At 41.0% G+C, this 27,957-nt stretch overlaps 1 protein-coding gene across 2 annotated transcripts; it reads right to left on the bottom strand.

Moving 5' to 3' along the window:
- Positions 1–1,380: 1,380 nt before the first annotated feature.
- Positions 1,381–27,957, bottom strand: sap30l (sap30-like). Of its 2 annotated transcripts, none has more exons than XM_060842908.1 (4): positions 27,823–27,957; positions 21,630–21,755; positions 15,483–15,581; positions 1,381–2,411 (listed from the first exon to the last, which is right to left on the bottom strand). In XM_060842908.1, the coding sequence occupies exons 1-4, from the start codon at positions 27,922–27,924 to the stop codon at positions 2,289–2,291; spliced, it is 450 nt and encodes a 149-aa protein (XP_060698891.1). In that variant the 5' UTR covers positions 27,925–27,957; the 3' UTR covers positions 1,381–2,288. The 2 variants fall into 2 exon arrangements, with proteins under 2 accessions (XP_060698891.1, XP_060698883.1); XM_060842900.1 differs by having other exon boundaries at positions 26,925–27,956.

The following is a 27,957-nucleotide window of genomic DNA, read 5'->3' as shown; positions in this document are numbered from 1 at the left end:
TCAAGCTTCCACATCCTTCCTATAATGAGGCGACCAAAACTGAACACAATATTCAGAGTGTGGCCTAAGCAGGGCTCTATAGAACTGCAGCATACCCTCGCAGCTCTTAAACTCAATCCCCCAGCTAATGGAAAGCCAACACACCATACACCTTAACAATCCAATCAACTAGAGTGCCAACTCTTCCAAACCACGGATCGTCAGGCACAAGCTGTACAAATAAAGTTGCCTTTCAGGGTGCTTTGTCTATGCTTCAGGATTTACATGTGGGAAGTTGCAACTTGCAGTGGGCAATTCCACTGTTACCCTGCAAGTGTCTCTGATTCAAAGTTAAAGACCTAGAACATAAAGAAGGTTACAGCACAGAAAGAGGCCATTCACCCCATTATGCCTATGCCAAAAGTTACTCAGGAAATGTCAGACAGATAAAAAGCTAATCTAAAACATGATCAACTATACACATTACTGCCCACCTTCATCATTGAAGCATACCAAGCCTCCTCTTACAAACATGCCCTGACTACCCTCCTCAGGTAGTCAATCACTCCCCTTTAAAACCTTATCGTACCACAGTTAGTGCCATAGCTGTGTCCAGTCTTCCCTTGACTCTGTGCCATTTGAGTTCCTCCAGCAGCACTGCATTGCCAATTTCTATGAAAGCCTAGATTGGAAGAGCTAGAAGAAGTTCAAAGCAAGATCCAGGCAAACTTGTCTAATATGGTCACCTTCTACATTTCAGAATGGAAGGAACATCAGGTTTTATCTTCAGGCTGTATGGAGTTACATTAATGCAGTATCACAGTAGTAAATGGACTGTCAACAATCATTAGCTTGGCTCAACTGGAGGGCAGCCAATTAATAGTAAATGTTCAAGAGCTTGCAATCCCTCAAAGCCATCTTTCAAACAAACGTCAGTGTTCAAAGAAGTGGAGACAATTTCCTTGACCCATCAAGGCCACACACAGCTCAATGTGGCAAACTAGACATCTTCGATGGCTTTAGGGATAGATGATTGGTAGTACAGACTCAAAAGGCCAAAGAGCCTCCTCTGTACTGTATGACAAACAGGCTCCTTTCTTTTGATTACATAAAATCATCAACAACTCATGGTCTACTAAAGCCACTAATGTTATCTGACCACACACACCACTGTAGTGTAATGGCTGAACCTTCACTTCAGGAGATTTCTGTGTTCACCAAGCATTTATGAATATTTCAGTCTTTGACTGAATCATGGTGCTTGGTCCCTTGAGAGATTCATCTTAAGGAGTCCTTTGATGGGGAATAAAAGATGAAATACAACCCGAATGTCAAAAAGTTGAACTCTAAACAATCACCAACATTGCCCGAACTTATCAAATAACAAAAAGAATAACAAGGTTAGGGTCCACATCTGTTTAATGCAAAATTGACAATCAAGTCTTAAGTAGCCCGCCAAATAACAGTAGTAACAAACGTGTACCTCTGCAACCACATCCCAACCCCACTGAAGCTGACAAGTGTAAATATTACAAAAATTCTGACAGTCATTGTACAGTACATTGTATATTTGTGCACACAGAAAAAAATTAACACTGTAATCAATCTTAAGAAAATTCTGGTGCACAAAAAAGTTCAAACTTTATAATTGATCACTGTATTGCAGACAGGACAATGTCTCACTTCCAACTATGATAAATGTTTTGCTGCATTAAAAAGAATTGAATTAATAAGCGCTACGATTTTCTCAACTGCGATCCTTCTTTTTCCAGAGTTGTGTTTTCTTGCTACGAATTCCAATTCCAGCCAAGTTTTAAAAAACTTAAACCAGAGTTAGGTATGCCTTTTGCAACATAAATTGCGATGCAGAGCTGAATTCCTGCATTCTGCAATGCTGCCCATCTTCTGCGTTTCCAGGGTTGCACTAATTGGAGCCATGTTACTTCCAAGATGATGGGACAAAATAAGAATTCTAAACAATGAGGTGGTCTCCAGGTCCTGAAGCACTTCCTCAGAATGTGTGTCGCAAGTGTAATTTTCTCTTTCAGTACTTGACTTCATTCAAGAGCTAATAAAAATATGCAAAGGGAATCTGTTTTTCTCATGGTTCTATTTAACTATAGCATATTCTAGACATTAAAATTCTGAGACTGGCAAATAATAACTGCAAACGTTTTGCTTTTACATAAGAATTCAAAGAAAATCACACGCCAATTTCAGCTGATGCTTTTAAAGAATAAAATGGCTTTAGAAGTGGAAATTTTGTCACTGCATGATCCTGTGATCAACAAAAGCCCAGTTAATGTCTTTCAGTGAATGCTGCTGTCAGATTTCTGATCATGCCTCATTTTTTCATTCTTCACCATGTAGATAAAATAGGCTAGAGTTTCCTTTTCGTTGACTGGAATGGTCCTAAAATGACGACTGATTGTCTAGGGGAGAAAAAGATGATATTTAATTTTTTTTTAAATTAGTACATATTTTCCATTTTCATTGAAAGTGTGTTACATTTCAAACAGGTATTTTTCCCTGAAGCTTATGAAATTCAGTGCAGTATAGATGATCTTTCTGCCCCATTTGCATAACCATATCCACCTGCACAAGGTATTGAGATTATAACTACCACATACACAGTTAATACTCTTCTTATAAATCATCAACAAATGCACAGAAGATAGCAAGAACCACACCAGGATTGCTGTGTTATCTGCAGTTTGAAAAAAACTAAGACAGATTATAAAGGGTAACTGAAAAAGTAAAATATTTCTATGAAGAATGAAATATTTAAACCCAAATTTTAATAGAAACATGGGAGAACTGCCCAAAGGCTGTTCAGTCATTTTGAGATCGCGAGTGATCCTTGTTGATATGCACAACAACTCCGCTCTCCATAAATTGGATTCCCATCACAGGGAAAACATTTCATGCAAGACTGGCCTCCCAGCAGCACAAGTTGTTGCAAAACATTCAGGGAATTACAATATCAGTCATGTTTCACTATTCCTTGAGGAATCAAAGGTTTCATTCAAAAGGGATTGGGGAGGCTCTGGAAAGCAGAATTACTACACAGAAGCAGGTTACAAAATCAACTCACGAGCAAGACTTAGCAACTGGTAAACTAACTTGTACAAATCCCTCAACTACAATGAATTGCCAACAGTAGGAAAACGTGGAACAAAGAAACTGATTACTTTGCATTGAAAGGATATTCATAAATATTCTACTGATCTGCACTCCTTGGTTAGCTAAATCAAGTCACATAGTTATTGTAAAGCACACAAAATAATGCCAAATTCACCATGTTATGCTGCAGCAGAAACCAATAAACTCTCAAATTTGAATCCTTGAGCATGTTAAAATTGCTCATAATAGAGTCATAGGGATGTACAGCATGGAAACAGACCCTTTAGTCCGACCCATCCATGCCGACCAGATATCCCAACCCAATCTAATCCCACCTGCCAGCACCCGACCCATATTCCTCCAAACTCTTCCTATTCAAATACCCATCCAAATGCCTCTTAAATATTGCATTTATACCAGCCTCGACCACTTCCTCTGGCAGCTCATTCCGTACACATCCCACCCTCTGTGTGAAAAAGTTGCCTCTTAAGTCTCTTGTATATCTTTCCCCCCTCATCCCAAACCTATGCCCTCTAGTTCTGGACTCCCCGATCCCAGGGAAAAGACTGTCTATTTATCCTATCCATGCCCCTCAATTTTGTAAACCTCTATAAGGTCATCCCTCAGCCTCCGACGCTCCAGGGAAAACAGCCCCAGCCTGTTCAGCTGCTCCCTGTAGCTCAAATCCTCCAACCCTGCCAACATCCTTGTAAATGTTTTCTGAACCCTTTCCAGTTTCACAACATCTTTCCGATAGGAAAGAAACCACAATTGCACGCAATATTCCAACAGTGGCCTAACCAATGACCTGTACAGCTGCAACATGACCTCCCAACTCCTGTACTCAATACTCTGACCAATAAAGGAAAGCATACCAAACGCTTTCTTCACTATCCTATCTACCTGCGACTCCACTTTCAAGGGGCTATGAACCTGCACTCCAAGATCTTTGTTCAGCAACACTCCCTAGGACCGTACCATTAATTGCATACATACTGCTAAGATTTGCTTTCCCAAAATACAGCATTTATCTGAATTAAACTCCATCTGCCACCTCAGTCCACTGGCCCATCTAATCCAGATCCTGTTGTAATCTGAGGTAACCCTCTTCACTGTCCACTACACCTCCAATCTTACTAACCGTACCTCTTATGCTCGCATCCAAATCATTTACGTAAATGACAAAATGTAGAGGACCCAGCACCGATCCTTATGGCACTCCACTGGTCACAGACCTCCAGTCTGAAAAACAACCCTCCATCACCACCCTCTGCCTTCTACCTTTGAGCCAGTTCTGTATCCAAATGGTCAGTTCTCCCTGTATTCCATGAGATCTAACCTTGCTGATCAGTCTCCCATGGGGAACCTTGTCGAACGCCTTACTGAAGTCCATATAGATCACATCTGCTGCTCTGCCCTCATCAATCCTCTTTGTTACTTCTTCAAAAAACAGAATCAAGTTTGTGAGACTTGATTTCCCACGCACAAAGCCATGTTGACTATCCTGAATCAGTCCTTGCCTTTCCAAATACATGTACATACTGTCCCTCAGGATTCCCTCCAACAACTTGCCCACCATAGAGGTCAGGCTCACCGGTCTATAGTTCCCTGGCTTGTCTTTACTGCCCTTCTTAAACAGTGGCACCACGTTTGCCAACCTCCAGTCTTCCGGCATCTCACCTGTGACTATCGATGATACAAATATCTCAACAAGAGGCCCAGCAATCACTTCTCTGGCTTCTCACAGAGTTCTCAGGTACACCTGATCAGGTCTGGGGATTTTTCCACTTTTAACTGTTTCAAGACATCCAACACTTCCTCCTCCGTAATCTGGACATTTTGCAAGATGTCACCATCTATTTCCCTACAGTCTATATCTTCTATATCCTTTGCGACAGTAAATACTGATGCAAAATATTCATTTAGTATCTCCATTTTCTGTGGCTCCACACAAAGGATGCCTTGCTGATCTTGGAGGGGCCCTATTCTCTCCCTAGTTACCCTTTTGTCTTTAATAGATTTGTAAAAACCCTTTGGATTCTTAATTCTTTTTGCCAAAGCGGTCTCATGTCGCCATTTTGCCCTCCTGATTTCCCTCTTAATTATACTCCTACTTCCTTTATACTCTAAGGATTCACTCGATCTATCCTGTCTATACCTGACATATGCTTCTTTTTTTTTTTAAAAACCAAACCATCAATTTCTTTAGACATCCAGCATTCCCTATACCTACCAGCCTTCCCTTTCACCCTGACAGGAATATACTTTCTCTGGATTCTTCTCATTTCTGAAGGCTTCCCATTTTCCAGCCATTCCTTTACCTGTAAACATCTGCCTCCAATCAGCTTTCGAAAGTTCTTGCCTAATACCGTCAAAATTGGCCTTTCTCCAATTTAGAACTTCAATAATGCTGTTCTTGAGGACACCAAAGTTAATCTCAGCAATTCTATGTGAGGGTGGGGGAAGAAAGTCACTACACTGCACATGTAATTACTGGCTAGGGTCCCCAGGTAATGACATGTGTGGACATCAACTGAGGGTGAAACTCTTCAATCCAGACTGTGTCCAAATCTCACCCAGGCACATTAAAATAATTTGGTATCATTCAGTTTTGTATGGGTCCGAAAGGGTTAATGCTTGACTCAAATGCTGGGCCAGTATTTACTGCCATCCACAGATGCGGTCAAGGAGGTGGCAGAGAGTTGTGTTCTTGAACTACTGCAGTTCCCTTGTGCTGTAGATGGACTCAACACCATTAGGGAGGGAATTTCAGGACTTTGACGCCGATGGTGATCGGCTTGGACAGGCACTTGCACATGGTGGTCTTCCATGTACCTGCTGCTCTTGATCTGCCAGATGGAAGTGGTCACTGGTTTGGAAGGTGCTGTCTAAGCAAGTCAGATGAATTTCTGCAGTACACCGTATACACACTGCTGCTACTGAGCTTTGGTGGTGAAGTGGATGTTTGCGGATGTGGTGACAACCAAGTGGACTGCTTTATCTGGATAGTGTCAAGCTTCCTTGAGTGCTGTCGGAGCGGCACTCATCCAAACAACTGGAGAGTATTACATCCACACTCCTGACTTGGGCCTTGTAGATAGTGGACAGGCTTTGGTGAGTTACTCACTGCAAGATTTTCAGGCTCTGACTTGTTCTTGTAGACACACTGTTCATGCGGAAAATTCAATTCAGTTTCTGGTCAGTGTGGGATTCAATGACGGTAATGCCATTGAATATCAAGGAGCAAAGGTTAGATTGTCTGTTATTGGAGATGGTCATTGCCTGACACCTTTGGCATGAATATTACATTCCACTTTTCAGTCCTAGTGTTCCTAAAAAAAAATCTCTGCAGTAATAGATGTTGTACTCATGTAGTCTGTAAACAATTGCAGTCATACAATATACTGTTTCTTGAACAAGACTTTTAGTCAGATGAGAACAGTACGTAACCTTATCTATAATAAATCACTTTGGGCATGAAAGAACTCTCAACTTCCTGAATGCAACCTGGTGACAAGAGGAACACTTTCCACAACGTCATGACCAATGGTGATCAGCACCAATTTCCAAATGGTGCCAAGCTAGAGAAATTAGAATCTGGGACTTCAAGGAAAAAAAGTATGTTGGTGACAGAGAAGACTTCAGGAGAAGGAGATGTCACAAATTTTGTGACAGCACCCAACAAAGGAGAATACTTCAGAGAACACTACAGAAAGTGCTCATGAGCAAAGGAAATAAGCAGGCCAAATCACAAGGTGGCCTGTTGAAGCAGTCCTAAGCCCATGTTGAATTGGTGAGCCATCAGCTGCACGAGTCAAAACATGGAAATCCCTTACACAAATAGGGCAGCCTTAAACAGCAACAGTAACTCGGGTCAAAATTGCACTAACTTAAAATCTGCTGTTCCTATTGGGGTTCAGCGGCATAGTGCACAAATACAGTGAGGCAGGGCAGGAAAAACAAAACAAAGAGGATGAGAGAATATTCATGCATTCCAAGAATGAGAGTCAGCAAAACTCTCTAGTCATGTATATGAAACACACTGGACAACTGAAAGATGGTCACTATTCTAATTGAACTATTCTATTTTCAGGAAACAAGAAAGCAACAAAGAGTCTTAACAAGGTTCTGAAGCGAGGGAGAAACTTTACAAGACGAAGGATGGCAAGATTCCTGTTACTGCAGAATGAAAACCTTAAAAGGAACATAAAATACCTAATCACGTTAGGAAACTGAGGTATCAGAAATAGTATTACCAGCAAGATTTGTGTTCAGAGATGGGTTAAATAAAAATCAAAACTCAATACCAAAAAAAAAATTCTTGAACAGCTCCCAAATTGGACAGTTAAACAGAAGCTTAAAGTATCAATACAATTTGGTACATAATTAGATGTAGAGCAGATGTTGTTATTGGTTGAACACGAGAACATAAATACAATAGGAGTAAGCCATATGGTATCTCATCAAGTAGGCCTGTCATGTCATTCATCAAGACCTTAACTGATGTAGCTCTGGCCTCAGTTCCTTTGACATACCAACTCTCATAGTCCTCAACTCCCCTGATACTTCAATAATCTTAACTCCTCTTTAAATATTTTTAGTGGTCCAGACTCCAGCTCTATCAGTAGACAACTGCAGACATTCACCACTCCTTGGGAGAAGACATTTCTTCACATCTGAGTTTTAATTGAGTGTCTGCTTATTCTAGAAGTATGTCCTCTCAGCAAGATTACCCCAGAAATTGGAATATCATCTTAACGTTGATCCTATCAACCCCTCCCCTCCACCACCACCCCCCACCCCTACCAATGGAGTTATAGTCAAAATGATTTTGTAAAAAGGAAGTCAGGTTTGACAAATTTACAAGAATTCTTTGAGGATGTAACAAGTAAATTTGCATAAGACATCTGATGATAACAAGTAAATTTGCATAAGACATCTGATAAGGTGCCACTTAAAAGGGTACCGCGAGATCACCTCTTGTTCTTCTAAACTCAAATGAATAAAGGTTTAACCTATTCTTGTTAGGTCAAGCCCTTCATCCCAGGGGGCAGTCTAGTAATCGCTTTTGAACTGCCTCCAATGGCAGTATATCCTTTCTCAACCAAAACTGTCTGCACAACTCCAGGGGCAGGTGAATCTATACCCTGTGCAATGTTAACAAAGACTTCCTTACTTTTAAATTCCAATATCTAAGTCTTAATTGCTTGCTGAACCTGCATGCAAACTATGCTCTATGCACACAAAAAAAATCAGATACCTTTGTGCTGTGCTTTTTTCAAAGTCTCTATTTAAATAATATCATGCCTTTGATTCTTCTGACCAAATCTCTGACTTTCCTATATTTCTGTGGCAAGTTTTTTGCAAACTCCCGACCCATACCCCTTTGCAGATTTATTACATCAGAACATGCACTCCCACCTACTTTTGTATCCTCATATATTACATTATGCCCCCTCCTCAAAGTTATTAATACGGATAGCAATTGAGGCCCAAGAACTGGTGCGTCTGGCACTCCACTAGATAAGTCCTTCCAACCTGAAAAAGATCCACTGATGACAATTTTTTCTGAATCTAGAATCCATGCTAATATATTAACCCCAATATTACGAGCAACACTACATGAGCTCCTAACTTATGCTGTAGCCTTTTAAGTGGCACCTTATCAGACGCCTTATGCAAATTTACTTGTTACATCCTCAAAGAATTCTTGTAAATTTGTCAAACCTGACTTCCCTTTTACAAAACCATTTTGACTGTGACTCCATTAAGCTTTTCTAAACACTATTTCTTCCTTAACACTGAACTCTAGCATTTTTCCAATGAAGATGTTAGGCCAACTAGCCTAGTTTCCTACTTTGTTTCGCTTCTTCTTCAACGGTGGCGCTACATTAGCAGTTTTCCAATCTGCTGGAACCCTCCTACAATCCAGTGAGTTCCGGAATACTTTGACCCACGCTTCCACTATTTCACAGCCACTTCCTTTAAAACCTTTGGATGCAGGCCATTAAGACCTGGCAACTTGCCTGCCTTCAGTCACATTAGTTTGCCAGATACTTTGTCCCTCGTGATAGCAACTGTTACAAGATCTTTTATCCCATAAAACCTTGCTCATGTCTTTGGGATGTATAAAGTGTCTTCTACCATGAAAACCGACACAATATATTTGTTTAAATTAACTGCCGTTGCCCTGCTTTCTGTTATTAATTCCACAGTTGCATTATCCAAGTCTCCCACACTTAATTTAGCAATCTTTTTCTTCATAGTCAGAATTTCTTGCTGCTTGTTTCATCATTCCTAGTCAGTTTACTTTCGCAATCAAAACCAAAGAACCTCAGATGCTCGAAATCAGAAACAGCAGCAGAAATTGCGAGAAAAGCTCAGCAGGTCTGGCAGCACAGATGAAGAGAAATCAGAGTTAACGCTTCGGGTCCAGTGACCCTTCGTTGGAAATGCACCTGAAACATTAACTCTGATTTCTCTTCATAGATGCTGCCAGACCTGCTGAGCTTTCCAGAAATTTCTGTTTTTACTTTCATTATCAATTTCCTCCCTCATTATTGGCATTTTAAGTCATCCACTGCTGGGTTCACAAAAGATTTCAAATCCAAATAGCCCTTTTGTCTGCCACTTCTGAAGTTCTATGCAAAACACAGGATCTCTTGGTTAGTTAGATTGGAATAAAACAAAGTCTTGCACCTTAGGTGAGACGAAAAACTGACTATAGTGGTTTGGATGAAATAATTTCCACAAGTGTCCAAACTAGAGAATCCAGATTCCTAGTGGCAAAGTTTTTCATGAAGATCAAACTAAGAAGCAACATCTGAATAGACTACACCACTGAAAAGGATGCAAAGTGATAGACAACAAAAGATTCTGCCACAGAATTGAGCCAGCCAGATTTCCACACTGCATAAAGTCCATCAGTCATTGAAGCGACTGGAAACGGTCAAGATTGAGCAAAATACCCAACCTCGTGACCTCCCAACTAAAGAACCCCAACAAGAATAAAAGGCCATTACATCAGTCAGTAACAAATCTGCAGCTATCAAAATTGAGGAAGCAAAAAAAAATGGTTTCAATCATTTCTGAGCGCAAAGTTGAAAGCCCAGAATATTGAAGAAATTGAGGATGTGAAAGCTGAACATAGGAAGTTAGGAGGCAAGTTAAAACGCAGGCCCTCAAAATGGAGTAATCTCAGGATTACTCCCAGTGCCATGCGTTGGCAACAGCAGGAATAAGAGGATCGATCAAATGAATGCATAGCTGGAGAAATGGTGTACCAGAGAGGGGCTTAGCTACTTGAGGCATTGACATAATTTCTGGGAAAGGTGGGATCTGTATAAGCTGGACGAGTTGCACCTAGATGGAACAAATACCCTTGTGGAGGCTTTTGCAAGCTCTGGTGGTAAGGTTTTAAACTAATATGGCAGGAGAATGGGAACCAAAAATTACACTTTGATGGGTCAGATTCAGATGAGGAAACAGAAGATAGAATTAGTTAGTATGTAGTCAGCAATCTGGAAAGTCAAAAGAAACAAGGGTTAAAAAGCGCCCAAAAGAAATCAACAGAGTTGAGCTGTTTATATTTTGATGCAAGGAGTATTACAAATAAGGCAGATGAACTAAGGGCACAAAGAGACTGTTGGAAGTATGGAGTAATTGCTATAATGGCTAAAGGAGGGCAGAATTTTCGTCAATACCCCTGGATATGCAGTTTTCAGGCAGGATAGAGGTGGTGACAAAAAAAAAGGAGTAGGCGTGGCAGTATTGGTTACAGTTGCGAAAGGAATGATATACTAAATGGATTAACAAATGAGGCTTTTATGAATTGAGCTTAGGACTTAAAAACAAAAGAGTGGGCAATCACACTTACAAGACAAACTACAGACAACGCCCCACCCCCACCGCCCACCCCCACAACCAAATAGGAAAAGGAAGATAGAACATATACATCAACAGATTTCTGTCTATAGGAATAAGAGATCAATAACAGGAGGAGAGGACTTCAACTATTCCAATAGCAATTGGATTTCAAACAAAACAAGGGGCATTGAGGGTGAAAAATTCATACACTGTATTCAAGAATTTTGTTGAAACATTAGGTGACAAGCCCATTGAGAGGAGATGCAATTCTGGATTTAGTTTTGGGAAATGAAGATAGGCAAATGGGTAAACGGATAGTGGGTTACCATTTGGGGAGAGTGACTACAACTTGGTTAGATGTCGTATTATTATGGAAAAAAGGACAGAGGTAAATCAGGAGTAAAAAGGTTTTAACTTGGGGAGAGGAAAAGTTTACAAAACTGAGAAGCGATACGGCTGAGGTGAACTGGACAGCGCTGCTCAAGGATAAATCAGTCGGAAACCAGTGGGAGGCACTAAAAAGTGAGATCCTTAGGGGTAAAGGCAAGTGTGTCCCCTCCAAAAATAAGAATGGTATTGCCAAATCTATGCCCTCATAGTTCTCTCGAAAAATACAAGGGAAGATTAAATAGATTCTGGGTAATTCAAGATGGAGGAAGGGAAAAAAATTGTGGATCTAAGTGCTACGCCTTTGTTTTTAAAGTATTTTAGGTGTTGGAGGTGATTTACTCGAATTGCAGGAGCAGCAATTACTGTTTTATATGCTGTTGCACTGTTTTGGAACTTTGAGGAAAAATGTATCAAAACAACTGTACTTTAAAAAAAGCAGGACATCAGACAAAGGCAGCAAACACATGGTCACAGAAAGAAACCTATACGGCTGTCTGAGGAAGAGTTCAGAAACCTGTGAGGAAGAGTTCGCAGCATAGGACCAGATAAATGCATAGTTTTTGAGTGTAACCTTGCAGTAAATCTACATCAGTGAATAGAATGGGTTCTTTCTTGATGCGATCTGTCTCTTGGTTAAATCTTAAAAATATAAACCACAAAGTACTAAGTTAGCCTGGAGCAGTGTTTTTTTTTTTAAGAACAATAAGACAGTGCTATTTTCAGGGTCTACAGATTGTGAAGGAGCAAAGGTAGCCTTTAGTAGAGTGATGTGCTCTTTCTGTCGGATGTGGGAGTTCAGAGAAAGTTTGAATGTTACCGATTATTATGTCTGCAGGAAGTGTCCTTGGTTGCAAATCCTACCAGATTGTTGGAGCGGCAGTTAGAAGCAGTGAGGAATTTACAGGAGCTGGGGGTGTGATGGATGGCAGATAGGAAGAGGGAAAAGCTGCAGATAGTCAAGTAGATGGGTTAACTCTAGGAGAGGGAGGCAGAGTAGGAATCTCCTGTGATTATCCCCATCTCAAACAAGTATACAATCTTGGAAAAAGTAGGGGATGATGGACTCTCAGGGGAATGTAACACGAACAAGTTTCTGGTACTGAGAATGGCTCTGATGTAGTGAGGGATACATCAGGTTCCAGCAATCGGTTGTGATAGGGGACTCTAGTCAGAGGCACAGACAGATGTTTCTGCGGCTGGAAGCAAGAAATCAGAATGGTGTGCTGCCTCCCTGGTGCCAGGCTCAAGGATATCGCGGAGAGGGTGCTGAATGTTCTCAAAGGGGAGAGGGACCAGCAGGAAATCAGAGGAAGTGGTAGAGGCTGATACAATTACAACATTTAAAAGGCATCTGGATGGATGTGTGAATAGGAAGGGTTTAAAGGAACAAGGGTCAAATGCTGGCAAGTGGGACTAGATGAAGTTGGGACATCTAGTTGACATGGACGAGGTGGACTGAAGGGTCTGTTTCCGTGCTGTACATCTCTATGACTCTGACAAAACAAAAGCTTATGTTAGTCACAAACAACAACACTGCAGATCACCTAGAGGAGTACAGGGATCAAGCATAAAGAAAAGGAAATCAAAGAGAGGGTGTGAAAAAACATTAGCAAGATAAAGGAAAGCCCAAGGATATAGCAAACATTTTAAATGAGTTTTTTGACTCTATTCACAACAGAAAATGATGACTTGGATATAGTAATCTGAGAAAACCAATGTGAAATACTGGACAAAATAATCAAACAATGTAAGTTTAGACCAAAATAATCATGAAGTTAGAGGAGTTGGAATCCTTGAAAGTGGATGGATTGTTCTCAAGGATTTTGAAAGAGTTCAGGGACAAAATAGTAGATGTTCTGAGAATTATTTTCCCTTCTTCACTAGACTGACATGAGGTGTCAGAAGACTAGGACTGTAAATGTGGGTCTATTGTTTAAAAAGGTACAAAAGAAATGCTAAACAATTAAAAGCTCAGTTGGTCTTACTTCGATAGTGAATAACTTTTGGAATCAACACAGAGATCGCATGAACTGTTACTGAGAAAGGCATGGACTGGTCAGGGGTAATCAGCATGGCTTTGTTAAGTGAAGGTCATGCCTTATAAATTTTACTGAATTCTTTAAGTGACAAGGCAGACTGGTCAAAAAAGTAAAAGCCTTCGGGTTACAGGGTGGTGCGTCAAATTGGACCTAAAGTTGGCTTAGTAATAAGAAACAAAGGGTAATAGTGATGTCTGCTCATGTAAATGGAAAGCTGCTTCAAGTAGTCTTCCTCAAGGCTCAGTTTTGGGACACATGCTTTTGATTTATACATTAATAATTTGGACTTAACAGGAGGGACATAATTGGGAAATTCGCAGATTACACGAAAATTGGCCACATTGTGCATAGCGCAAAGGATAACTCCGGGCTCCAAAATGGTATCGATGGATGGATGAGTGGGCAAGAAAGCAGCAGGTGAAGTTCAATCCTGATAATTGCAAGGTAATGCATTTAAGGAGGTCAAACAGCTAGGGGGAATGTACTGACTGGGGTGGGGGTGGGTGGGGGGGGTTGTGTGTGTGTGTAGGGGAAAGAGAGGCAGCGGGAGGTAAAATATTGCGACTACAAGATCAGGTATTATGACTACAAGATCAGGTCAGAACTGCCAGGAAATCTGGAGTGAATAACTTGCATCCTGTCTTCCATCTACACAGCACAAGTCAGGAGTATAATGAAAAGTTCTCCACTTACCTGGATGTAGCTTAATACCAGTCAGAACAAAGCAACCCACCCAACGGACACCCCATCCACTACCTTTAACATTCACTCCCTGGTGCACGTTGGCAACAGTGTATATCATCTCTAAGATGCACTTGAGCAACTCACTCAAGTTGCTTCAACTGCAAATTCTACAACTTGGAAGGCAGCTGATACGTGATATAACATTATCACCTGCACGTTGCTTCCCCCAAACTCACATCATAAGAACCTGGAATCATACCACCACAGATTTCTTGTCAGTAGATCAAACACCTCACTCCCCTTTTCCAACAGCAAGTATATCTATACCAGGCACACTGTGGTAGCTCAAGGTGGTGAACCTTAAATGCAATTGGGGAATGCTACAACAAATGGTGAACTCAGTAGCAAAACCAATATCTATGAATTGAACTAATTCAAATCACTATCATAGCAGTTTACATGTATTCAAAGAAATCCAAGGAATGGAAGTGTTGAACATTTCCAGTAGAGATTCTCTATCCAATCCATTTGCTTTTGTAGTGCTGCTTACCCAGTGATTAAAATGTTCAGTTTTCAGTGAGTCTTGGCACTGATGAGATGGAGGACTCAAAACGTTGCCCTAGGCTCCACTCTTGAAGGATCCACTTAAGATAGTTCCCCAAGTATAATGTGACATCTTTTATATTTTTAAAAAACATAATTTTAAGTTATATCATTTGGGGAATTTATTCATTTTAAAGCACCATATTCCTAATATGCAGGTACAAAGAAGTTTTAACTTTTCCCTGCTAGAGAAGCCTGAAAGAACCTTATTCATTTTAACATCGAGTGGTATAGAAATCAATGCTTCACATTAAGTCGTTTCAAATGATTTCCAGGAACGCAAACATCATTTTAAGTGAGGATTCCTGTACATCAAACAGGGCCAATGTCAGAGAGCTTCTACGAAATACAGCAAGCAATGTATGACTAAAACTATAGCAAGATCTCCTGATTGAAGCAGGATTAGCTCTCCAGCAAAAAGCAGTCGCTGGAGGATAATTACACAATACAAAACCACAGACATCAGAGCAAACCAGTGACTTAAAGCAAGGGAATCTCCAGGGATGATGGCAGTGCAATTACCCATTGATATCTATTCTCACTGGTGCTTGTATTGTCATCATGTACAGTGCCTTAAATACTTCCTGCTAAGTGTGCCATACTAAAATGTAATAGTTTAAAACACATTAGTAACTTGGGCAAAAAGAAATGTTCAAACTTTTCAATGTAGGATCCTATTCACAATTCAGCAACTGTATTTGGCAAAATAATTTTCAAGTGTCACACACTCCACAGTCAGTTTATTTTGTGACAACAGTTAAACAACAGCAAATAAATAGACCAGAGAATGTATAATACCTCAGCTAGCTGAGCTTTATTTAGTCCAGGTCTGGTCTGTAGTTTGAAGTGTCTCTTATAACGCCTCAGCGTGTTTACTTGCAATTGAAACAAATCAACCTAAACAAAAAGAGAAAGAAAAAAGGTTTGAGTATCTTCTGTGTAAATCAAGTTGACAGCCACAGAACAAATTTAGAAATAATCTCAAAAGACATGAATGATGATTGACAATATGAGTAGAGCATTATTTCAGGAAACAAGGATTGAAAAAAAAGGAAAAGCTATACGCAAGACTTCTGTACCCTAATAACAAACATCTACAGGTCTGTACCAAATTGCAGGCTGTGAGATTGCTCATTACAACATTCCAACTATGTTTACATTGTCTTCGATTCTCAAGTGGCACAAACTAAAACTGGGAGCATACAAAACAACAGTTTAAATGATACTACAAAATAAAATATTTATGGTGTTGTAAATTTGAAACCCAAGTTGCATGGCGATAGGCAAAGAGTGAGGGAGCATTGCTCTTTAAAAAAAAATCACGAAAATTGGTTTCGGTTTCTGCTGTACGTTTCTACACTGCTGCACAAGACGATTGTTCTCAGAGCCTTGCCTCACCCTCAACTATCTCCATGCAAAAGTAGCCACTTTCTTTTCAAAATTTGCACATGACAGTAACTGTTCTGACTGAGTACAACAGGCTGGAGACAAGACATTTGCACCAAGACATCGACATCAAAATGAGTAGGAGTAGGCCATTCAAACACTTCAGGCGAACGTGAGGACTGCAGATAATTGAGATTAGAGTCACAAGTGTGGTGCTGGTAAAGCATAGCAGGTTATGCAGCATTAGAGAAGCAGGAAAATTGATGTTTTGGGTGGAAGGTGAAGGGCTTTTGCCAGAAACGTCAATTTTCCTGCTTCTCTGATGCTGCCTGAACTGCTGTCCATTCGAAAACTTCAGCCTGCTCAGACATTCAATAAGATTGTGGCTGAGCCCACCTATCCTGATAACCTTTCATATCATTTCTTAACCAGAATCTATCCACTTCTACCTCTCAAAGTATTTTAGGACTGCTTCCATCATTTTTCAGGAATAGTCTAAAAGATTGTCAACCTTCAAAAAAAAATTCTTCATCCGTTTTAAGTAGGCAACCCCGATTTTTACAAAGTTCCCACAAGAACAAACAACAACCTCCAGAACTACTAAAACTTTAGTAGCTGTAAGCTTAGTCTGTCTGACCTTTCTACATAACGCAACTTGTTAATTCCAGGAATTGGACTGGTAAGCATCTGAACTGCTTCAAACACATTTACATCCTTCCTCAAATAAAATGAACTATACAACACCAATATTCCAGATGTGGGCCTTTACTGCCTTCCATAGCTGAGGCAAAGCTTCTCGATTGTTGTATTCTTTTCCCTCATAACAAGTATAACATTCAATCAGTTTTCATAATTACTTCCTGTATCTGCATACCAATCTTTTGTGATTCATGCACTACGCCAAGATCCCTTTGTACCGCAAAGTTCAGCGCTCTCCCTATTTGATAATTTTTTTTCCCAGAACAGATAACTTCACATTTTCCCATGCTATATCTCATCTGCCCAGATCATTGCCCACTCACTTACACTATCTATATTCCCCTCCCCTTGCCTCTACGTCCTCTTCACAACTTACTTGTCTTGCCAGCTTTGTCATCAACTTTGGTAATTAACCTGACAATCCATCCCTTCATCTATGTAATTTATATAGATTATTAACAATTGAAGTTCCAGCACCAATCCTTGTAGAGCACCACTCATTGCATCTTACAACCCTGAGAAAGACCCATTTATGCTTACTCTCTGCTTTCTGTTAGTCAGCCAGTCTTTAATCCAAATCGTAAAAGACACTTATTAACCTCAGGTACTATGTGCAGTTCTGGGCACATTACAGGAAGAACAGGGAAGCATGAGTGCGTGCAGAAGCGGGTAACTAGAGTGGTTTCAGGTGGGAAACTTGTTATGAAGATAGATTGAAGAAGCTGAGACTGTTCTCCTTGGAGTGCAGATAGCTTAAAAGCTTTCAAAAACAGATTTTCAAAGTCATGAGCAGGCTGGATAGAGATGATGGGGCAACTGTTTTCACTCAAAAGGAACAAGCAGCACAAAACTAAAATAATCTGCAAAAGATGCAAAGGTGAAGTGAGAAAACACTTTCTCTCAACAGATAAGTAGGCAAGGAATGCATTGCCTGGAAGTGCGGAGAAGGCACGCTCAAATGAAATATTCAAGAGCGCATTGGATGATTACTTGGATAAAACTAAACGTACAAGGGCACAGGGATAAAGCTGGACATTAGCACCAGTTTTTAATGCTCATTGAATAGGCCAGTGCAGCACAAGAGGCTGAATGGTCTCCTTCTAGACTGTAATCTTTGTGATTCTGTAATCTACTAATCACTGATAAAATGCTCCATCAAAGATTATTGTGGAATATAAAAAAAACTTGTATAATATCTCTTCTGGAAATCCAAATAAAGTACATCTACTGGTCTCCCTTCATGGGCGGCATAGGTTACTTCTACAAAGTCATCAGTAGATCAGCAAAACATTTTCCTTTCACAAAAGTCATCTTGGATCTGCCTAATTACTTTTACCTAAGTCCCCTACTTTAACAATATTTTCTTATATTTCCAGCCACCCGGAACGGAAAACTGGAATAATTATTTTTGACTTTTTGGGACACCAAGCATCAGAGTAATGATATAACCCAGGAACACCAAGGTAATTTCAGGGAAAAGGAACAATTCCATTCATAATGTTAGACTACAAATTCTTCTACCTAGGGTAACTTGGTCATGATTTTAGTTAATGACCGGATCTGGAGTGCTACACAATTATCACAAGAAAGGAAGATTTTGTATTTATAAAGTAGCTTTCACGGACTTGGAACTTAAAAGAATAGTTCCAAGGTACACTCCCTGCTCTAATTTAGAAAAATGTGGCCAATTTGTGCACACCATTGCACCACAAACAGCAACAATCATTTACTTTTGAAGTCAGGATAAATATTGACCGGGTCAGAGAAAAACTATTCTTCCCCGTAAGATAACAACAGCCATAGAATCTTTCAAGTTTTATCTTATGGGGCTTACAAGGCCTCGATTTAGAATCTCACCTTAAAACCAGTATTAAAAAGTGCAACATTCATTCAGTCCTGTACTGAAATATTGACCTAGATTTCATACCCAGTTCTAGGGAGTAACACTTGAACTCTCAGTGTCAACTCAAGCAGAGTGCTTTGTCTGATAACCCCTTACCTAAACCAAATCATATCACTATTCTACCTGATTTTGACAGCACTTATTCAAAGTTCCAAATATTTAACGCTCCTCAAACAATAAACTTAATGTATTAACAAATACAGATTTGACGCAACAGTAACTCTTCCCCAAATTGGACAGGTATTGGACGATAGTTAGCTACCAAAAAAGTGCATATTAGCATGAAATAGTACCATTCTGAGAGTGCCATCGTGGCCAAAATGTTAGATATCTGAACAAAAAGCACAGGCTGACTGAAGGAATAGTGCCCTTTGTCATACATGTCATCTGGTGGATGAGACATTTGTCACAAATGTGAAGTTTGTAAGATTGTTACGTTTTGGGACTCTCTGCAATCTAGTGCCACGAGGAAACAGAAAAGTCACAAGACTTGCCCTGAATTTTCCCCAAAATTGGGTGGTTTGGTTGTGAAAGGTGAAGAGAGCCCAGGCTGTTTGAAGGAAGAAAGCGCAAGATATCTGCACCTGTGGACAACGACAAGACCATCTGTGATGACTTTAATCACACACTGCTAATCTCAGTCTTACAGGGTGGTGGTAGGAATGTCGGATTTTATAAATGGATGTACTTTATTAAATGCAGAGAGCAAAGACAACTATTCTCCATCATCTTCATTGACCTCACAAAAGGCCTTTGGTGTTGTGAGCAGAGACAGCCTGTTCAAAGCCCTCACCAGGATTGGTTGTCACTTGAGGTTCTTCAGGATAGTTCAGTCATTCCACAGAGACATGAAGGGCATCAATCATCGCGGCTCTTCTTTGGAGGCCTTCAACATTCACAGCAGTGTGAAGCAGAGCTGTGTGCTCGCCTCCACCCTGTTTGGCATCATCTTCGCAGTCATGCTGAAGCACGCCTTTGGATCATCAACTGATGGCGTCTACCTCCACCAGAAGGCTGATCAATCTGACCCAGCCAAGGGTGGAAACCAAGGTTTGTTAAGTACTTATCAGGGACATGTTGCTTGCAGACCACGTGGTACTGGCAACACACGTGGAAGACCAACTGCAACACTTCATGGACAGCTCAAGACCCTACCAGGACTTCAGCCTGACAATCAGCCAAGACGACTAATGTGTTGGGTCAAGGCGTTGAGCACCCCCCCGCCCCTACCATTACAAACAACAACTATGAGCTGGAGATAGTCCACAAGTTTACATACTTGGCTCCACCATCACAGTCTCTCCTTAGACTCCAAGATCAACAGACAAATCGGACAAGCAGCCTCAACATTCGTGAGGCTGACAGACAGTCCGAGAGAACAGAAAGCTGCTGACGAATACAAAGATTGCTGTCTACATGGTCTGCTTCCTCAGCACACCGCTTTATGGCAGCGAGACCTGGAGCCACTACTCCAGACAAGAGCAGCGTCTCAACACCTTCCACCTTCCCAGCCCGAGACGCATCTGGGACATCAACTGGACTGACAGAGTCACCAACAATGATGTCCTGGCCCATGCCCAGACACCCAGCTCCAATAACACCGTTACCACTGATTGGGCTACATGCATTGCATGTCAGCAAGGAGGATCCTGCAAGACCTGATGTATGAGGAACTGGCTTCCGGCAAGAGAGCAGAAGGACGGCCCCATCTTCATTTCGAAGATGCCTGCAAGCGAGACGTGAAGTCACTGAACATGAACATTGAGAGGCGGGAGGACATTGCAAGTGATTGCTCTCGTTGGAGACTGGAATTACGCAGAGGTCTAAAAAGAGGAGAAGAGAAGCTGAGGCTTGCTGCTGAAGACAAGTGCACCCACCGAAAAAAGAAGCCGCACCAAGACAACACCTTTAAGTGCAGTCGCTGCAGGCGAGTCTGCCACTCCAGTGTGGGCTTCTACAGCCGCAGCTCTACCAAAGACTGAAGCAAAACTTCCCAGGCATAGATCCATGGTTTTGCTAGACTAACAGATGTCACCACTTTAATTCTAAGATAGAACAGAGTTGATTTAGTAAACAGTCAATCAGCACTTCCACCTGGATACAAAGCCCACGTGATTTCTGCCAACATTGGTTTGAGACAGGAACTAGTTGTGGAAAGCATTGAAGTACCAGCATATAGGATTTTTTTTTATAAAGGTAACCCAGAACCCCTCAGACTGATAAATCTGCAATAATCATGGAAAGCAAGAGAAGGCAGAAAGGTAAGATAGCTATCGTTCATTACACAGGTGAGAGCTCACACTTGGATTTAAGACACTACCTACGTTAGCACAAGGCTGGAAGAGTTGTCAGACTTTAGCCAGATGTGGGGATCACTTTGAAAGTGAATTTGGGGTTGGAGGTTATCTGGCTGGAAATGGGAAAACAAACCATCAGGAGGGACAATGCCTAAGACCTACCTAGTCCAAAGCCAATGTCCAATAGCAGGGGAATTAAGGTTAAATGGGGGAAGTCTTCTGGAGTTTAAAGTTGCTTATTGAAATAGCGTGTAATGATTAGTGTTTTTAGTTTGTTACAATAAAAATGGTGTTAATCTTAAACTCTTGAAAGACCCTTCCAGTAGCTTGGGGATATTCAAACTTTTATTTAAAGGTTGTTTGCCTTTATATTTATCTTGCAATCAATCTCTCTTATACAAAGTATAACAGTGATTAATCAAAAAAAAAACCAAAACTATACAGTGTGTTCTGGGTTGTACAATATGCTACACATCTGTCAACATTTCATCTAAAAGGGTTAAAGTGCAGAGGTAAAATTTGAATACACAAGATAAAACAATCTCATTTGTATAAAGTGATGCCAGAAGGATAGAGAATTGTATGATTAGAACTGTATGATTGGATTGCAAAAGTCCCTAACCAAAAATCACCTAAACAACCAGTGCTGCACACACTTACCTCTGGAGACTCCGCATCGTGGTCTGGTGAATCACCTCCATCATCATCACTACCTTTTCTCTTCCTCTTGTTTCGCACACTTTGTATGAAACTTTTGTGAAAGTCACATATGTACAGATGTCGAACCTGAGAAAGAAATATTTAACAAAAAGAGAAACAAATTACAACAAACTGATTCTCATAAGAAACAAGCAAAAAACTCATCACCATTCTGCAATGATTCAAATCTGAGAGAGGGGGAACTGACAGTTGAATTGGAGTTAAAAACACTTCTTCCCAAGTTCTTGACAAAAGTTTGCAACCACTGCAAATTCACTTCATGAGACTCTAAAATCATTACCTACTAAGCACTATCCTGATTGGGTTGTGTTGGGGAGGAAGGAGAGATTACAAGATTGCTTTTGTGATTAAAGTAGACTACAAAATTCAAACAGTTGATTATTTAGACAATCGTGAAGAATTATCACATATCGCAGTCAAATAGGCCTACACTATTCCAAAATACTGTTCATTGACACCCTGACTTGTAGACTCATTCTACCCGGAGGGCAGAATCATCACTGGAGACGGGGTTCCTTCCATTCAGGCAATGCTGCCAGTTAATGAATGTCTTGCAGTTATATGGTGCTGCTCATAGTCCCCAAAATGTATGAAAATATTTTACAAAGATGTACATCATGAAATGAAATCACCATTATGACATAGAGAACAAGACAGGGAGAAAGTGAGGACTGCAGATGCTGGAGACCAGAGTTGAAAAATGTGATGCTGGAAAAACACAGCAGGCCAGGCAGCGACGTTTCAGCCATTCCTGAAGAAGGGCTTATGCCCAAAATGCCGATTCTCCTGCTCCTCGGATGCTGCCTGGCCTGCTGTGTTTTTCCAGCATCACATTTTTTTCAACATAGGGAACAAGACATTGGCAACATGCCAGCAGCAACCAGATCATCTGCTTTTCGGAATATCTAAATTATCATTACACCAGGGATAAACCTCTCTTTCACCTTCAAAACTGTCTTTTTTTCAAAATGCCCACCTGAGAGTAAATAGGGTTATGGTTAGGGATAGGGACTGATTCCTCATCTGAAGGACGACACCTCTGACAATGCAGCACCCCCTCAATACTGGACTGGGGCATCAAAAAAGCTTTTATTTTGACGTGCAACTTCTCCTGTGAACTTGAACCCATGACCTTCTGACACAATGGAAATGCTACCCATTAAACCAAGGCCAACACTGCCCTAAGGCAGTGACTTAAGTAAACAAGCGGCAGTAAACAAGAGTGTGAACTCCACAACTGGGAAACAGAATTGCCCAAATGTCCAAAGCAAACCAAAAAAAAGCAACATAGGTGGTGGTCATTGTTAGGTTGCGAAGTAGCTGCATGCAGGATGGTCAAGGCAATTTCTTATTTGCTGATCTAGAGTGCACTGTCTGAAGTAGTGGTGGTGATTCAGTAGTGACTTGTAAAATGGAATTGGATACTTAAACCAAACAACATTACGCAAATATCTTTGTGAAATTTTCAGCTGATATTGAAAACTCTGAAGGTGGGCAACAGATCTAAAGCAAAACTTAAAGCTTTAAATCAGCTAAGTCAAAATTTGACAGAACAAATCATAACCTTTTTAAAAGTCATTACTGAGTCAGCACTTCTTTTAAAAATAACCTAGTGAATGACATCGTAGCAAAGAAAGCAAGTTCGGTGTGCTGCATGATACAAAGGCAAATTTCCCAATACAGGAGGTGTCAGCCTTGACTGAGTCACATCTGATTCAGAAGGCTGTGGGTTCAAGTGCCACTCAAATGACTGCGGACCCAAATCTTGCCACTGTCATAGTCAGCATTCGGAAAGCCTTTTGACTGTTAGCAACTATTGTGGCACTTGCCAACTATAGCTACTGCACTAACTGCAATTAATGTGCACTTGGTCATAAAATTGCAACGGCCACGTTTAAGTGACAGATTTAAATGTAGCAAATAGTGACTTACAGAAGTGTTATCAGACATAACATCAAACTATGTAAAGAGTAGTTAATTTAAGATGAGTAGCAAAATGCCTGGACAAAACGATAGGCCAGAAGGAAGTTCTTGAAGGTGAGAGCGAATGCTATTGGGGTTTAGGGAGGGTATTTCAGAGTCCACGGCCCATTGAAATCATAGCCATAAATAATTCGTTGAGAATAAGATGTCAGAATTAAAGAATGAAGAGGATTAAACATTTTAGAAACAGGGTATGGTAAAATCTGTTTGAGGAGTGATTTAGGTACAGGTTCCTTGACAGTGCTACTGTGCAAGAAGTCAGTGGAAGATGTGCAACAGATGTTTTATTTTTCATTACTTTGTAGGTAAACTGCTCACCTAGGGTTCAATGTTCCTCCCAATATTACATAGTATAACTATTAACACACTAACAAAAATCTTAGTGCCCTCCGGACCCGGACAAACCTGCTTCCAAACCAACTCACGAAGAAATTAGCTTCAAAGTGTTCACAGTCAAGAGGTGATAGTCATCAAGCTGCAGTCCCTGGCACACAGTTGCCAAATACATTTGACAACAATACTGACTGGTCTGAATACTAGAAACTTTCAGCACAGAACTATTGGATGGAAATTGCTCCCATGCAGAGGCCAGACCTCTCTAAGCCACAACCCAACAGAACAGGCAGCTGCCAGGATGGGTCTGCAGCCTAAGAATTATTTGGTCTCTGGTAAGGAAGCACTTGTGGTGGCAAAGTTGGTTTACAATGCACCATGGATAAAAGCAAGGAGACACAGGATAGTTCTTCCAAAAGTTTTACATAGTTTAGCATAGGCTGAATGGTTCCCTTGTGCACTGAAAGACTCTTAACCCTCACCTATGTGAAAAGTTAGGCAGAATGCATTCGTTTGATCTCTCAGCAACGATGGAAGCTGCACAATTCGGATGCATCTGGGTTTGGTTGCAATGCCCTTGTGATCAAATGGCTTTCCCCACTGACTTATCCCTACTCAAATTTCAAATTAGCAGCAGAGAAAGCTTCTAAAGGATATTCCCTGTTGAAGATAGCAAAATTCAGCTCATGACAAACAATCAGAAAAAGCAAATTTCCCCTTTCCACTCTGTTCCTGAATACATCATACAAAACCACCTCTCATTAAATATATTCTCCCATTCTGTTAGATAGCAGCCACAGTCACTCAGCATCTGAGACCAAAAGGTTTATGGTTTGTGTCCCAGAGACATGAATATACAATCCAGTCTGAGACTCTTGTACAGTACTGAGGGAGGGCTACACTGCTACCATTGAGTGGAAGCTCAAACTGGCATCTTGGCTGGTTGTTTTAAGATTTCGTTGCAAAGATCAGGACGGTCTCACCAATTCAATATTTACTGATCAAACCTTTATTGCTCGGATCAACATCATCAAAACAAAACAGTCACAATGCTTTGTGTTGCCCTTCATCTTTAAATTGGCAGCAGTGAACATTATTTAAAATCATTTCAGTGGCTAAAAGGTATGTTGAATTGGTCTGAGGCAGGAAAGGCACTATATAAATGCAAGTTCTTTTTTTCATCCTTCTTCCCTTCTCAACACCCTATAGTAATCCCTTTTCTTCCAAAGCTTCCCATACTCTAGAATTGATTGTTCCTTCACTGTCCATACAGCAGCAACTTGTGGAGTCAGTGTACGGTCCAACATCACTAATTCAACTCAAATACTTCAAATAAGTCGCAATTATAGGTGATAGCCCACTGAAGTACTTTACCAACACAAGCCAAAATATATCCTTGCCTGACATTTGAGGACAGACACTTCTGCTAGTCAGGGAGCATGATCACGGTCTCAGGATATACCGCTGCAGATTCAGACAAGGTGACGTCTCACTCTCAGGGTGGCGAATGTGAGAAATTCTCTACCACAAAAGGCAGGGAGGCCAAATAATTCAACGTTTAAGAAAGAAATTGAAAAATTTCTAGAGGCTAAAATGTCAAGGAGAGAATACAGCATTGAGATAGAGGACCAGCCATGGTCATGTTGAAAGGCTCAATGAGTCAAATGGCCTACTTTTTTTTTTAAACAGAGTCATACGGCACAGAAACAGACGTCCATACTGAACATAATCCCAAACTAGACTAGTCCCACCTGCCTGTGCTTGGCCCATATCCCTCAAACCCCTTCCATTCATATACATAGCCAAGTGGTCTTTTAAACATTATAATTGTGCCCACATGCCCTACTCCCCTCTGGAAGCTCATTCTACACACTAACCAGCCTCTGGGTAAACTGTTGCTCTGATTCTGTGTTTTCAAAAACGTACAGAAAATAAAAGATTGGGACCAGGTCTTTCAGGAGTGAAGCTCAGATACATTACTCTAAAAAGGTTTGTAAGGCTCAATGCAGGAAACAGCCAGATTAGACCACTTGGCTCCTTGAGACCGCTCCCCACTCAATATGATCATGGTTGATCATCAACCTTAACTTGAATCCCCTTCCTGTTCACCATCTCTTTCGATCTCAAACAAAAAAATTGTCAAAATCTGCAGCAATTGATAGTGAAGTACCTGTCTTTTTAAATTTAGATTGATAGACACCTCGTAGCAAAGAATGTTAAGAGATAGGGAGAAGGGGCTATATGGAGTCAATCTCAGGTCAGCCACAAGCTCAGTGAGTGGGTGGTTGGAGGGCCTGAATGTAATCCTGAATGTCAGGATTAGCATGGACCCCCTCGCTGATTTCCCCCCTTCTCGAAACCAGTCAGTTAATCTAATGATTAAACACCCCCCTAACTCCCGCCCTCGTGACACTAGCTGAAGTAGAACAAGATCAAGAATGAAAGCGGGAGTTTTCCTGTTCTGCTACAGGGGCTGCTCAATTACCAACTCGAAGACTCAAAAGAACATGACACATCCTGGCCCGGGGAAACTCAAGTAAGGACCGCGTTTACTCCGTCGCCAGACTCCCCAATGTTAATCAGGAGGTCACACCAGCGTCAGTTTAAACACAACAGCGAGCGTGTGGAAACTGCTGGCCTTTTAACCACCCGGAGAAAGAGAACTAACAACAAGAAAAATCCCCACCTGGTATTTTAATCTTTTAAATAAACAAAGATTGCTCAAGTTTGTACAGGCAGTTCAAATCTACTATTTTCAGGCCTTTAATCGACCGCACGACAATGTTGTTTCACATCAGCTTCTACACAGTATTGTATATGTGTTCAGTCTACCTCTACCAACGATGTTACTTTGCAGAATGTATATTTATTTTTAAAAGGGGGAGGGGGAAAGAAACAATCAAGAGTCAACAGACTTACGTTCTTGTCGGTTTCCAGTTTGAGTTTCTTCTGTGAAATACTTTTCTGGATTCTCTTGCTAAAGCTGGCGTTGCCGGCTGGGCGGTTGCACCTCTCTCCATCATCAACCAGACAACAAATGTGGCCAAAGCCCGGAGCCCCGGCGCCGCCATCCCGGCTGTCTTCTTCGGTACTGAAACCGTTCATTTTTTTCCCCTACTGTTCCCCCCCCCCCCCAAACCCCCTCCCACTTTGGAACCCCCTTTCTCGCTCTCCTCAAATACTCTTCTTCTACCCTGAAGCGGGTTCAGAGAACGGTTCTATCAACTCAACGCAAGTGTGTGGGGATTCGAAACCAGCGGTAGCACACTCAGTTCCACAACAAGCAACGAAAAAAAAACTCATATATACACATATAAAAAGAATTCAATATGGCAGAAAACGTCTCTTTAACGGTAGGTTAAAGAACTCACATTGCAACTTTCTTAGTGAGAAGTAGCGGGGGTGGGGGGGATGGGAACAGAAGGGTGATCGAATTCTTATTTTTAAACAAAAATTACAACTCTCTAAGAAGCTCACAATGGCCGGGCTGTTCCATGCAAAGCCCTTTATGACAATATTCGCTTTCTTGCGCCGATAACGCGCGTCTTTGCAGAAGAAAAATGACAAAAAAAGGGGTGCTGAAGAGGAAGAAAAAGAGATGGAAAGAAAAATTATCCACCCGGATTAAAGTACGGTGTTTTCATTCAGTCTTATTGGACACACGTACAATACAAACCTCGAGCTTAAATGGATAATAAAGCAACGCGCACCATACGTCTTACACACGTCTCCCTCCCCTTTAAAAAGACGATAAAAGGGTGGGAATGGAAACAAAAAACACAAACGACAGCAACAAAATATAATAAATTACACTGACGTCCGCCCGCTGCAGTGCTTGGGCTGCTGCTGGCGAACAGCTGTTGCCATGTACCAACGTTCCAAATGGAATCCAGGAAATAATGCCCCTGCATTGATACATTACCAGCGTTCCAAACCCGAGGAGCCTACCGCT

Source organism: Hemiscyllium ocellatum, chromosome 2 (genome assembly GCF_020745735.1).
Source record: "Hemiscyllium ocellatum isolate sHemOce1 chromosome 2, sHemOce1.pat.X.cur, whole genome shotgun sequence".
In the NCBI taxonomy this organism is placed as follows: domain Eukaryota; kingdom Metazoa; phylum Chordata; class Chondrichthyes; order Orectolobiformes; family Hemiscylliidae; genus Hemiscyllium; species Hemiscyllium ocellatum.
This window is presented reverse-complemented; position numbering and strand designations above follow the sequence as displayed.